The sequence below is a fragment of the Ziziphus jujuba genome, chromosome 5 (genome assembly GCF_031755915.1).
Source record: "Ziziphus jujuba cultivar Dongzao chromosome 5, ASM3175591v1".
Lineage (NCBI taxonomy): Eukaryota > Viridiplantae > Streptophyta > Magnoliopsida > Rosales > Rhamnaceae > Ziziphus > Ziziphus jujuba.
The window spans coordinates 9,830,542-9,844,776 of NC_083383.1; the positions used below are offsets into that span (position 1 = coordinate 9,830,542).

Genomic DNA, 14,235 nt, shown 5'->3' on the forward strand with positions numbered 1-14,235 from the left:
CTGTCCCCTATAAATACGCTATGCCCTTTTATTTTGTCAAATCACTAATGTACTTTAAGGTCGGTACCCACAGTGGTACCAAATGGATATATATTTATATATATATATATATATATATATATATATATATGAAGCTGTTACAACTTTAATTGGAAGACAAGTGTGCCTTGCTCATGTTTTCTTTTCTTTTTCTTTTTGTGAATCACCTTGTTGGATATGAGTTACAAGTTGGATCCATATCTATCGATTTACTTTATCCAATTATTAGGGAAAGACAAATAGTTATGTGTCACACTCTCATAGCACCACTTTCAGCTAGCAATAATGCATGCTATTAAATCACTCCTCCCGTTAGAACCTATCTAGGGGTAAAGAATTGGTACCATTAATCAATAAGATGAAAAAGCATAAAAATAGACAAATCAATTTTTTTTAAAAAGAAAATTAACTGCCTTTCAGAAATTCTGGAACCATGTCTACTTTCTAGTAGGCTGGTTTTATAAACACTTAAAAAGCCAGCAGGGAAAGCCTCAAGGATGTCCCAAACAACTCTGATCCAAACACTTCTTGGATCCATGAATCACCACCATCTATAAATAAAAACCACTAAAAAGCAACAAAGTTTTTGTACTTCACTAATTACTATAAAATACAGGACAAACAAAACCACCACTAAAACAAAACTAGAAAATCTAAAACAACAACAACAACAACATTAACAACAACTGAACCTGCCTAAGGCATATAACACAGAAGTATATCCTAGTTGAAGCAGAGAGAAATATCGGAAACACAGCTTATATTATCATTATTCATGATTGTGGAATTGACACTGTTATTGTTGATATTGGAGTTTCCAAGTCCAAGGGCTGAATTACTCTGCCCTGTGATTCCAGAAAACGAACCGTCGTGGTCTCCAGGGACGTTGATGGTTGGTGACACGTGTGCTGCCCTACGAAGACTAGGAGTACCAAGCTGTTGTGGTGTAGTCAAATGAGTTTGAATAAGTTGATTGAGATTACAGGTTAAGGAGCCTCTAGCAACCATATCTTCTGCTAACTTCACCTGCAAGTAATGGTGACATTTAATTAGAATGAAATTTTGGCAAAATAATTTTTTTTTTTTTTTGGCCTTTCCTATTGTTTACTTTTCTAATTAATGATATATTTACAGATACCTTGGCTCTCATAGCTTCCACATTCGATTTTAGTACTCGGTTATTTGTGTCAGCATCACGGTACTGATGAGCAGCATCTGTAAAGTGCTTGAATAGAGTTGAATTTTCTTCTCTCAGTTGTTCAACCTTTTGATCGGGAACAATCAAAAAATTGAATTTGTAAAATGATCATTTATACCGAAAGAGATTACAATGATTGGACTACATATACATTCAAGAATATTATTATAGTAAAAAATAAAAATAAAAAAGGCAAAAATAGAAACTGAAATTGAACCTGAAAACAAAACATTCTCGTATTGAAAGAAGTAAGTAATATGCTTTTTATAACCACAACACACACTACATAACGAAATGAATAAAAATCCCATTGTTAAAGTAAAAAAAAAAAAAAAAAAAAAAAAAAAAAAAGCTTTTAAGTATTTGGCTTTCCTTCAATATCAAAGGGATTAGAATATATAAATACCTGGGACTCAAGTTCTGCCAGATGTGCTTGTCTCCTCTTTCTGGATCGCCTAGCAGACTCCCGATTTGAAACCATCCTGAAACCAAAGAGATATATAACAATGGCTGAAGGAATATATACACATATACATATATACATATATATATATATATAATATAAAATGATACATATATATATATATATATATTTATATTATAAAATGATCTATATCAGTTTGTATATGATTATATATATATATATATATATATATATATTATAGAAAGAATAATATATATTTTTTCCATGAAAACTAACGATTGAAAAATGAACCTTTTATAGCGCTTGACATCAACAGGTTTAGTGCTCTGTTCACATGGACCAGCTTCTATCTCAACATCTTCATCATCCGAAGGTTCACGAGAGGAACCAGTACTGGTAGCTCCTGCTGCTTGGTTATCATCTCTGTCTTTTGGTTTATTGGCTGATATTGGACTACCCACTGCAATAATCGATATCAGCTAGCTAGCGATCAATTTTTTCAAAAACCCACTAAATTAATTGCACCAAATTACATAATATGAAAAAAGACCAAAAGAAAAGAAATGATTCTCCAACATAACAACTGGCTAGGATATATTATATATGTCTCTCAGACATATCCTAATAAACTAACTGAAACCATTTAAGGGGGCTTTTTCTAATGTGTACAAAAAATCTTACCACATATTGATGACTGTGAATCCATGGTTACGGAGATGCTGGAATTCTTGGTTGTTGGATTTGGAGAGCACATAAGGGTTTCAATCAGTTCACCGCTTGAGAATCCATTCATGAAATCCTGTGTTTATGAGATCGATAAAATTAACCCATCTTCTATAAGACCAAAATGGTTATCTAAAATTAGGTGATGACGAACTTGCTATTACTTAATTGATTAATCAATTAATTAATTAAAAATTATATGTAAGAAATTCCTGCTATCTATGGCCATGGGCAAATGCTCTGCTTGCGACCATGCCGCACCAAATTCAGCAATTTTTTTTTTTTTTTTTTTTTTTGGCATGCAATTCCATAAAAAATTATGATGGAGGTTTTTTCACATGGTCCTTAGTCCACGTCGGCTTCCAAATTCCGACAATTCGTGTTGACATGGCCTATGACCACGTTGGCTTCCAAATTCCGACAATTCGTGTTGACATGGCCTATGACTCCATCTCTATAGTTTATTTATAAATTAGGGAAAAAAAAAAAATCAGGTTGTCCTATTTTTTTTATGGTTCTTTTACAAATTTTTAATAAACGATAAAAATTAATTATATAATTTTGAAATGATTTATATCATTTAATATTTTAATTTTTTTTATTATAATTTTTATCAGAATTAAAATAACAAAGATTCAAATCCAATCAGACTTTATTTTTATATATTAATTTTCAATATCGTAACCCAATAATTATAACATTTTTTTGGCTTTTACATTTTTTTTTTAAAATTTTTTGTTTCTTCTTTGAAGTTGCAAGTGCCACGTGTAACACATATAAGTAATGCTAAGGATATTAAATTATTGAATTGCATTTTATTAGGTGGTATTATATATATTTTCTCTCCTATTTCTGACCTATAATTAAATCAATTTCATTTGAAATATTTGATTGATTACGAATAATAAAATGTTTTGTAAATTACATGCAATTGAATATTTATGATCAACAACATAAGTTATTTATCAAATTTATTTATAAAAAAATGTTGCTTATATTAATGGTTGAAAATTTTATAACCTAGATTAGATATATATTGATGACCCCATTTATTGTTCCACACTTATTTCAATATTTTCGTTTTTGTTTTTGTAATATTATCAAATTCGTTTCTTTCTTTTACCATCTATGAACTACGGATGAAAATATATATACTAGTACGTGAACACTTTTTTTTTTTCTGACAATAAAACAATGGTTATAATAATAATAATAATAATAATAATAATAATAATAATAACTAATAGACTTCAATCTACAAATTTTCAAAGAATTTCTGCTGAAAAAAAAAATCCTCCTTTTTTTCCACGTCATTGCTTGCAAAATAAAACATAAAAAGACCCGGGCAAAAGAGCGTGAACGAGGGAAATGGAACTAACCCGATTTTTAAAACCGCAGCTAAAATCGACAGAATAAACATCGCCGAAAAACCCCTCGGTTTCGGAGAAAAATCTGTCCCTTTGATTTCTCAAATCGCCGATTTTCTCCTCCTCGTTCTCGTTTGTTAGGATGAGAAACTCCTGTAGAGCCAATTCCGAGGGGCTTCGCTTCATATCGCCGCAGCTACTATAGAGCGACGTCGTTTGGGACTGAGTCACCGTGCTCGGGACCACGCGGCCGGCCACTTTATGCTCCATATTAATTTACCTCCGGTGAGATTATCTAGTTAGAGAGAGAGAGAGAGAGAGACTGTGTGTGAAAAAAAAAGAGTAAGAGAGAGAAGTTGCTGAAATCCAAAGAGGTATAAATAGGAAAAATAAAATAAAAAAGGCACAGAGACAGTGAGAGACAAGTACGTTCTGTGAAAAAGCAAAAAAAAAAAGAAAGAAAGAAAAAAAAGTGGGCGGCACATGAAGTTAAAAGTTTGACGTTTCCTTTCTTTTTATGAAAATGCCCTTGTCGATTCCCTAAAATTACGTGGTTGGTCCGTTGCTTTCACACGTGTTTTGAATCAGGGTTTGGATGGGGTCCGTCTGGGGGGTTTTATGGTAAATTCAGGAACCCAGAGTTCTTGGTGTCGAAGTAAGGTTGAAAAAGTAAGTTGGTGTTAATAATGAACGTGGACCGTTGATCCCTGGAATCTGGAAGGAATCACTGTACTGCCACGCAACGTGATGATCTCTTTGGTGGGTCACATAGAATCTGCCTCATTTTCAGGTTTGGTATGGACTCTGGGGGTATTTGTATTTTACAACGTCTACTCCAATAATTTGCCTCTTTCCTTTTCAGTAATCAACATACCATAATGATATTACTTTTCATTTTATTAATAAAAAGGAGATTTATGTTTTAAGTAATTAATGATAAATAAATATTATTTTATTATTTAAAGGAATAAATTTGTGCAATCCTTTATTATTTGTTGAATTATTAGTAATTTCTAATGGACACTAAAAATTCGATTTAAAGCTTATAGAATTTTATGGTCTCTCCCTTTTTTTGTTCTTTTTGTTTAAGTTGACCAAACTTTTTTTCATATACAATAGAAAAAAATAAGATTTATTATTTTTTTTTATGATAATAAGATTTATTATTCATTAACTGTTCTCTTAATAAATTTTAAAGTTAATCAAAGTATCAAACCCTAATTTTAAAAGCCAATAATTTACCGTTTACCTTTCGTGACCATTTCATTTATTAACCATCAAACCCTAATTTTAAAAGCCAATAATTTACCATTTAGCTTTCATGACCATTTCATTTATTAACCAATACGTAGATCTAAGATTTAAGTAACGTGGGATAGAGAAAAGCTTTTATGATGAAAACTAATAAATTCTGTACGACCCACAATTATTTGTAGAATTGATAATACTAATTTTTTCTTTACGAATAATAAATATTTTATATGTGAACTGTTCAAATCTATATAATTTTATGCAATTCATTTATACCAAAAATGGAATTAGCTTATTTATTGGCTATTATAGTGAGTCGTCGAGAACAAATTTTCTATAATACTTCACTTGACTAATTGTACTCAAAGATCTATAGCTAGTTATCATTATTATTTTGGGTGTGTAAAAATTGGGAAATAAGCCATATAACTTGCACGTCTTCAATTTATTAAAATGTGTGACATATTGGATACAATAGACTGGTAGCAATACAAAAGGCTTTGAAATATCTATTTTGTCCATTTGGTAAAGTTCAACGGAGAATGTTAGAACAAAATGTGTCAATTTAATACTACACTTGATTGTTTTCGGTCTTACAAGTAACGGATCTAAAGGATCAATAATTGCATTTAAAGGTCAATATAAATGTTCTCTGTTTAATTAATGTATAATATGTTCGCATATATCTATCTGTGAGTTTGTATAGGTTTTTGCGTTATTTGATTGATAGGTTGATTAAGCATGTTAATTGTTTAATTGTTAATTAGCACTAACATCATTTACATGAAATCTTGACCTAGGTGAAAATCACCCCTCCATAGATATTTAACTAATGAGGGATTATAATAATTGAAATTGTTTTATGGGAAACATATATATGTTTGTTTGTTTTTTTGTTCTCTCAAAAGAAACTAAAAATATGTTATTCAATTAATCATAAAACCGATTTTTTTTTAAAAAAAATTCATAAATTGAAGAGAGATTTTAGTAGCAAGTCTAATTGAATCCATAATTTTCCTTTTACTTATCATGGTCATTACCATTTGCCATCTGAACAGTTTTAATAACTATATATGTATATAGCTTGTTAAGTTATTAACCACTGGACTATTCCACATGCATATTGCAATCCTAACCTAAGAAAACCTAAGATACTATTGGAAACAAAAGTACAATTTTAATATTTGGAATTCAAAATTATTATATAAGAAAAACCTATAAATTATCCAATTACAAAACCAAATCAAATAAAAAATAATTATTCATGATTATAAAATTACATAAAATTATACAGATCTAATTGCTGTAAAGGTTGTCCTTCGTAAATCTTTCATTATATCAAAACTGTACTTATATACATATAAACAGATATAATAAATGAGGTGGGGTTGCATTGGGTTATTAGTGGTGGAGGAAGTAATTAGAGGGCAACTTGGGGAGGATGCTAATGGGGAAAAGTAGGACAAAGCTACAAAGGAGCTTGATTTGGACAGGCACCGACCTCAAAATAAAAGGATGCTGATGGATGCTTTTGTATCCCTATGCTAAAAAGAAGCTTAACCTTCACTTTTTTTGTGTTATAAAAGTGTTGAGCTTTGCTTTATATTAATAATATTATTATTATTATCTTTTCTTTTTCTTTCCCTCTAACTTTACTTTACTTAGACCGGGTAATACCTAACTTTCTACGGTGAGTTATCAAGAAATGTCCTAAAAACGTCACAGCCACCACCTAAAAAGTTTATCAAATACTTCTTTCAATTGGAAAATGATCAAGTGGGCAAAAGATACTGACCTGGCTTCAAGAAATTCATAGACTCTGCTTTAAAAATTGAGAAAGTTATAATTTTCAATTGCCAGGTGGGAGCTCTTTCTTATGCCTAAAAAAGCATATGATAATTTTAAAATGTTGTATGAAAGTTACGTTTAGATTTAGCAAATCACCATAGATGAGACCTTCACTATCGGCCATGACGAAAATTCATAGGCCCTATGAATTTAAGATGGTTAAGATTTTAGATCTGAGTGCTTAATAGTGGTTGCATTAACAAATCCTTTTTGGGTCTTTTTTCTTGAAAAGCATTATTGATGCAGCTTGTTCGTTGGGAAATTTTTATTTTTTTAATTTATCAATGGGAATATCATAATTCAAATCTAGGATCATTATTTAGAAAAACAACAGTTGTGCTGCTATCCATGAGAAGATGATGAAAAAGTGCCTTAGAATTATCTTTGTGTTGGGATAATTTGATCCCCTAGACTTTAGTTGTTAATAACATTTTTTTTTTTTTTTTTTTTACTGTCTGCCTTAGCAAAAAACATTTATGTTTAAATGATAGGTAGGGTTTAGTTCATAAAATGAACATAATGATGAAATATATGTTCTGAAGTCATCGATATATTTTTATATTTTACTTAGTTTATTGTGATAATTAGATTATTAATTAATAATATCAAATTAATTCTCCCAAAGATGTTTGAAAAAAAAAAATTTCCCAAAGGGAAAGAGTACAACAGGATCATCCAAACCCATAAATTCCAAAAACCCTTGAGATCTCCAAAGTGAATTTATTTCTTTGCTATTTTTACAGGTGGAGATGCCTTTAACTTTTAAGCAATTTGATGGGGCTACGGATGTAATATGTATATTACATCAACTAGAAATTTTTTTCCTTTTTTTTTTTTTTTTGGTGTACAAAGTATAAAATAAAAATAAGCATCAAATTTTTATTTTATTATTATTATTTTTTTTGTGTACAAAGTATAAAATAAAAATAAGCATCAAAATAAATAAAGGGCAATTAGGTCAAATGGAAACAAGTCCTTGTTTGTATTGGCCCTAGCTCATAAAGCTCCTAAAAGGCTGGGAACCATTTCTACTTCCATTCCTCGCTGCCCATTTGTTTGGGCTTTGGGCTCCTCTAATTGCAATATGAGAATTATTTTTGGATTTTTTTTTTTTAAGGGGATTTTTTGGGACAGAGAATGTTTTTTGGAATTTGATTAGTATAAAGTCTCATCAAATAGATGTTGCCGTTTTGTTTTTTAAATGCATGATTGGATTTTCAGTGAGGTTCCTACCGTAAGTCCCTCAACTTCTCATTTGAGAGCACATCAGTTACGCTGCGGCCCAGCCATTCGGTTAGTTGATGGGTCAGTTCCTCACAAAGCCAATATCACAACTCAGTCCAAGTCCTTCAAACCCAAACATGATTTCAACATGACCCACTAATGTTCACTTTTTTTTAACATAAAATCAATGAAAATTATTACACAAATTTCTTTGGAGATTAAATCTGTTGTAAATTTATCTTTCTCCTTTTTTTTTTCATTATTTTTTACACATATAATAACCTTTGAATATTATTTTTGTTTAATTTCATTTACATTTTCTAAGGTTTCACTTAGATCTATTTGATTTTAATAATATTATAAACTTCATCTTAGAATTCAAATAATTATCACTTTTCTCCTTTAATTATTATTTCATTCACATCCATTAAATAATATCATTGACAGACAAATATCAAATGATAAATTGCATAATTTTATGCATAATTCACCGAAAAAATTGGAAGCTGGAAAGTAATTGTTAGACTAATGCGCTAGACATTATCCAATATAAATTTTAATTATTTCCTTTTGGTTTATCGATAAACTAAACTGAGAATTTTTCATCTTTTACTGGTTATCTTTGACTTTTAAAAAAAAAAGTAAAAAAAAGAAAAAGAAAAAGAAAGTGAAACTACTATTCCATGAATCCTGATTTGTGAACCTAACATTCTAGTTAGGTAGAATAATTTCATGACTACTTTTTAATTGTCGTTAAAAACAAGCTATTTGATTGTTTTGTTAACACATTGCTCCAAAGAATAAATAGATACTAAACAATAGTATAAGCGATATAATTAAACAAAAATATCAAATATATATATATCTATAATATAATTAAATAAAATATTTGATTCCTTCATTTACTCCACCAAATAAACGAATAAAAATTGTAGATTAAAAAGCAGATTCATTCGAATAAAAAGCAGCATAATCCGCTAAACAGATGGCGATTCACAAGATAAAAAGCCCAACTTGTACTACTATGCTGGCCCAACTGTTTTTGGGACCCACCGCTTCTTCTCGTGGATCTCTCCTACTGGGTTCACATATGAACGCTGTGATTTATTCATACGGTTCGTACTCATTACCGATTCCCATTGCGAAAACTAATTATAAACGTGCTTGAAGAATATAATTTTTATCATTAAATAAAAAAAAGGATATTTTTCTTTAGGGAACGTTATTTACATTTATTCTACTTTTCATATTCACATTAATTTCCTTAGAAACAATTGGAATGCCAACTGCATAGGAATAAATATTGATTTTAGTATATGATTAGACAAAGAAGTGAGTTCAAAAAACTAGCTAGCTACCTAGCTAGCTAATTCATGAATCTGTCAATTTGTTTTAGCATTATAATAAGCTTTATTTCAGTCAATTTTCTATGTGGAATTTTAAATTTAATAAGAAATTTATATCTAAATATTTTGGTAATCATTTCTAATTTTATAACAAAGAAAACCAAACCCAACTATAATAAGGAAAGATCACGTAGAATATATAATAATAATGTTTTGGAGTTTTGTCTGAAACTTAGACATTAAAATGTAAGTGGCAATACCAATTATACAGTTTTTTTTTTTTTTTTTTAAAGTGCATTATCATGCAACATAATGACTATAGGTTGCGGATTGTGGGGCTTTTATGAAAGATAGGAAAAGGTTTTTTTTTTTTTTTTTTTTTTTTAATTTTTTAATTTTTATTATTATTTATATTTTTATGGAAAGCACGAAACAAGATAGATTCTTCAGTTAATTTATGGTCTCAAATACTAGCTATCTCGGGAGACTCACTACATTATTAAGGATCAGAAATTAATTTAAAGTGTCCCACTCAGAATTGATTAAATCAAAATGCATGAAATTGATGGGCTTGCAGATTAAATAGAATACTTTCTTCGTACTCTTGCTTGCCTTTATATCTTGATATCAACTTATTTTCAGATTTTGTGAAAATATTTTCAAGTAATTAAATGAAATACATTCAAAAGCACCTTTTGCTTCATGCATGGTCATTTCATCTTTATGCACATAAAAAAAATAATAAAAAAAAAATTATAATTGAATTACTTTTTTTAAAGATGCATGCATGCATATATTATTTTTTGATGATGACATGCATGGAAATTTCCTTTTCAATATCACTCTCTATATTTAAATAAATGACACAATGACTAAGACTGCTATTATTTTTTTATTGAGACTTTAAATTTTATTAGAAAAAAAATGATAACGTAATTGTTTAGTTTTTATTTTCTTATAAAATTTTGATAGAAATTTGGAAACATGCAAGTTTATCCTTTTCTCTCCTTTTCTCTAGTAGGTGTCAAAGTTACAAATTCATCAGAGTAACTAGAATCATTATTGAAACACATTGACTAAGTTATTGAATAAAAAATAAATAATGTTGTTGAATTTATTAATATAATAATCAAGGTGATAATATTTTGACAAGTTTTCTTGAGAATATATAAATATATATATACTACCTGATTTATTAATTAATTATGACTTAGATCTTTTTTTGGTGGTATAATGAATGATGAGTTAGATCAACTTCAGATGTTGTTGACGTAGGTGATAGAAAATGGTCTTCAGCTCATCACAAACTTGGTAAAATAGGATATCGAAAAGGACAACAGTGTATTACACACAATCATGCACATAAATGGTTTAGGCCTGAAAAAATGGATGTTCCTTTCTTTAGGAAAAGTTAGATGATTAATGTCACTCACCATACCTTTCTAAGCCTTTAGGGCTAAAGATCAGATTATGGTCACTGACTCACTGGGCAACACTCTTTACCCTACATATATATATATATATATATATATGTCACTTATTCATCATGTTTTACCTTATCCTTTATACTGAAAATGGGAGATAAGATATGTTTTTCTTACATTTTTCCATGGATCTAGATATTTATATAATATCATTTACTATACAGGAACTAATTAAAAAAAAAAGAAAAAGAAAAAAAAATACCATATATATATATATATATTATGTGACATTTATTTTATATCAAGAGGGCAAATTGAACTTACATATTCTTTTGCAATTGCACTTTTTTTTTCTTTTTTTTTTTATTTCGCAACATTATATAATATATATATAAAGTAATTGACCTTCCTTTTGGTTCTCAAACCATGACCTAATTAACCTCTCTCTCTCTCTCTCTCTCTGTTTCTCTCATTTTGGATCCTGATCACGTGCAAATCAGGTGGGAAAACCCGCAATATATAACACATGATTAATATTATTAATTTCTTTCAGACATTATCACTGAACTCAACTTCTTGATTGCCATTCCCATTCACACTACTCTTTCCCTTTTCACTGCTTCGTAGCACAAAATCCAGATTGTAAAGCACAGGGACCATTGTCACAGAGCAGAGGAAAACCACCACAGGACCAAATATCCAAAGAAGGAGAGGAAGAGCTGCATAGAAGAGTCTGTTCCCAACTGTGTTTAGAAGGAAACCTTTTTCCAAAAGATCTGTCACATAATCTGTCGTGATGAAAGAGATTGTGGGGTCCATTGGAGCATTGATTAGGATATTCACTTGGTTTATGAATCTTATAGAAAGAGAGTGACATAGAAATGAAAAGAGAAAGATTGTTAAAAGTGTAACGTATTTCAACGCCACCATGAATTCTCCGTGTGCCCCGTAAACGGCATCGTTCAGCGGTTTCTTCACGCTATATGTGCTGCTTATAACAGCTGCTAGTCCAGAACAGAGTAGGATTGAAGTTGTTGCCATTAGACTGCATCCCATTATGGCATTTCTTAGTGATTGGACAGCCAGAATGTTTTTCTTATCATTGTCCTGCATTTTGCAAAAAATAAATAATTATTTTGGTTTGACAGAACAAACTATTTTGGATGCTTTGGAGATGACGTGTGAAGCAATAGAGGGGGAAAAAAAAGGTGTTTTTTTTTTTTTTTTTTTTTTTTCCTGGTGGAATAGAGAATCAAAGATGGTGGAATTTCGATTGAGTTTTGCATATTGTGAAATATGTGTTTCTCTGTCTGCCTTATAAGACAAAAATGCATATGGGGATTTCACCCAAAAAAAATAATTATGCATATGGGGTTTCAAAATTCCGGGCCACAAGGTATAGTTTTGCTGTACAAAAGTACCACCATCGTCTCAAATGTGGTACTAAATACGTGCATAGATTTAATAGACCTTGTCTTTTTTTTTTTTCAAACAAATTATCTATTTTATAAATTATTTAAAAAAAATTTTATTTTATGATACGAATAATATTTTCATAAATATAAATAAAAATATTTAACCATTGAAATTATTTTTCTTAATCTAACAGATCTTATCTATATATATATATATATATTGTATATATGGCAAAAAAACTAAAAATTGAAATCACAAACAAACTCCATTAAATACTATTAAAAACAAAGCATTATCAATGTTTATCATCAATAATAACCAACACCATCATTCAGTTTTATATTATATGGTGGAAAAATATTATTATGTATTTATGCCTCACACCAAAGGGATGACGATAGAAATTCAGTTCGAATTAATAATTCTATGCACAAAGAAATTATGGGGAGTTTGTTATAGAAGTGTAACGTAACGTAAGCGAATATTGTATATTAATAGGAATGGGAAAAAAAACCAGCCAAAAAAAAAGAAATCTAGTGGTGCGGAAAGAAAGAAAATGCAAATTCTTAAATAGTTTGTTTGGGTAGAAAGAAACTGAAAGAAAAGGAAAAATGGATGATACCTTGACGATAGATTGGACCCACAAACGGCGACCTCTGCTATTGATTCCGATGATGGTGGTCTCCGGTTGAGTTCGAACTTTTTGCCATAACCAAATATGATAAGTAGTGATTATTATGAAACCTAGTGGTACAAGTATAACATCAAGATAACATTTTCTCCATTCCATCTTTCTTGATCGAACTAGTGGAATACTAACTTTTTGGCTCTCTTTGGAGTTTTGAGGTTTTTGAGCGTTTATTTGCTCTCCTTCTTACAAATAATTTTTTTTTTTTTTTTTTTCCTTCTCTGAGTTTGGGGTGCCTTGGCTGCTATTTATACATGAATGGAAATAAATGTATGTGGACTTGTTTTAAATGCATAGTACACAAACATGCTTTTAACTTAATCCATGGCCATAAAAATAAAAATATATAAAAGTATAAAAATACCAACAAGGTTAAAGTAGACATAAAATGCATACGTCCCTCCACTATGACGCAAAATTACAAACATCATCCTAATTATATACGTTCGTGGGTTTTGTCCCATTTGCCACTTCCTTCTGCTTTATCTTTTGTTTCGAATAATTTCCTTTTAAGTTCCTTTTATTATTATTATTATTATTTTTTTTTGGGGGGGGGGGGGGGGGGGTGTGGAGAGGGGTGGAATTTCGTATATACCACTTTGGGTATGTATTATTAGGCAAGAATAGTCTCAAATGCTAAATAAAGATGGTACTCAACCAAGATTAGGAAAATATAAATTAATAGATTGTGGTTAACGTTATATATATATATATATATATATATGTCAACTATACAATTTTATAATCATAGGTGATAAAAAATCAATATGATGATTCAAAATAGTTCCAAATATATTATTTGAGTAATCGTCTCCTTAATCAATGCAGGTACATATAAAAAAAAATATATATATATATATATACGTATATATTTATATAATAATAATATAAATGATCTAATGGATGCATGTCATTTTATTATACATGTTGAGCATGATGTAATTAATGGGATGTTAAATGTACATCACAAATTACTCTGTAGAACCTAGTAGATGATTTATAATATAAAAAGATATGTTTTTTATATGTGTCTATATATGACTTAATTAACTTTACTTATCGATTAAATTAATTAACAAAATGAATGAAAAAGAAGTAGAAGCATTTGTTTTCTGATTATATATAGGCCCCTCTAGATGATAGAGTTAATTTCTTAAAAGTACAATTTTGATGTCAGACAAAAAATTGACTGGCTAGTGACATCCTAATATTATGTACAGATACAGGAAAACAAGGTGGAGATTTTCAGATTTCGGATTGTGCCCGATTAAAGTGTTAACCAAATGG

At 29.7% G+C, this 14,235-nt stretch overlaps 2 protein-coding genes across 3 annotated transcripts; both read right to left on the reverse strand.

Moving 5' to 3' along the window:
* Positions 1-414: 414 nt before the first annotated feature.
* LOC107406320 (basic leucine zipper 9) lies at positions 415-4,108 on the reverse strand. 2 transcript variants are annotated; one of them, XM_060817657.1, is made up of 7 exons: positions 3,764-4,108; positions 2,343-2,460; positions 1,953-2,121; positions 1,644-1,719; positions 1,455-1,517; positions 1,178-1,303; positions 415-1,065 (listed from the first exon to the last, which is right to left on the reverse strand). In XM_060817657.1, the coding sequence occupies exons 1-7, from the start codon at positions 4,019-4,021 to the stop codon at positions 763-765; spliced, it is 1,113 nt and encodes a 370-aa protein (XP_060673640.1). In that variant the 5' UTR covers positions 4,022-4,108; the 3' UTR covers positions 415-762. The 2 variants fall into 2 exon arrangements, with proteins under 2 accessions (XP_060673640.1, XP_015868915.1); XM_016013429.4 differs by lacking the exon at positions 1,455-1,517 and having other exon boundaries at positions 3,764-4,105.
* A 7,004-nt stretch (positions 4,109-11,112) lies between these two features.
* LOC107406318 (uncharacterized) lies at positions 11,113-13,177 on the reverse strand. The gene is made up of 2 exons (XM_048476071.2): positions 12,883-13,177; positions 11,113-11,951 (listed from the first exon to the last, which is right to left on the reverse strand). The coding sequence occupies exons 1-2, from the start codon at positions 13,048-13,050 to the stop codon at positions 11,394-11,396; spliced, it is 726 nt and encodes a 241-aa protein (XP_048332028.1). The 5' UTR covers positions 13,051-13,177; the 3' UTR covers positions 11,113-11,393.
* Between the last annotated feature and the right edge of the window lie 1,058 nt (positions 13,178-14,235).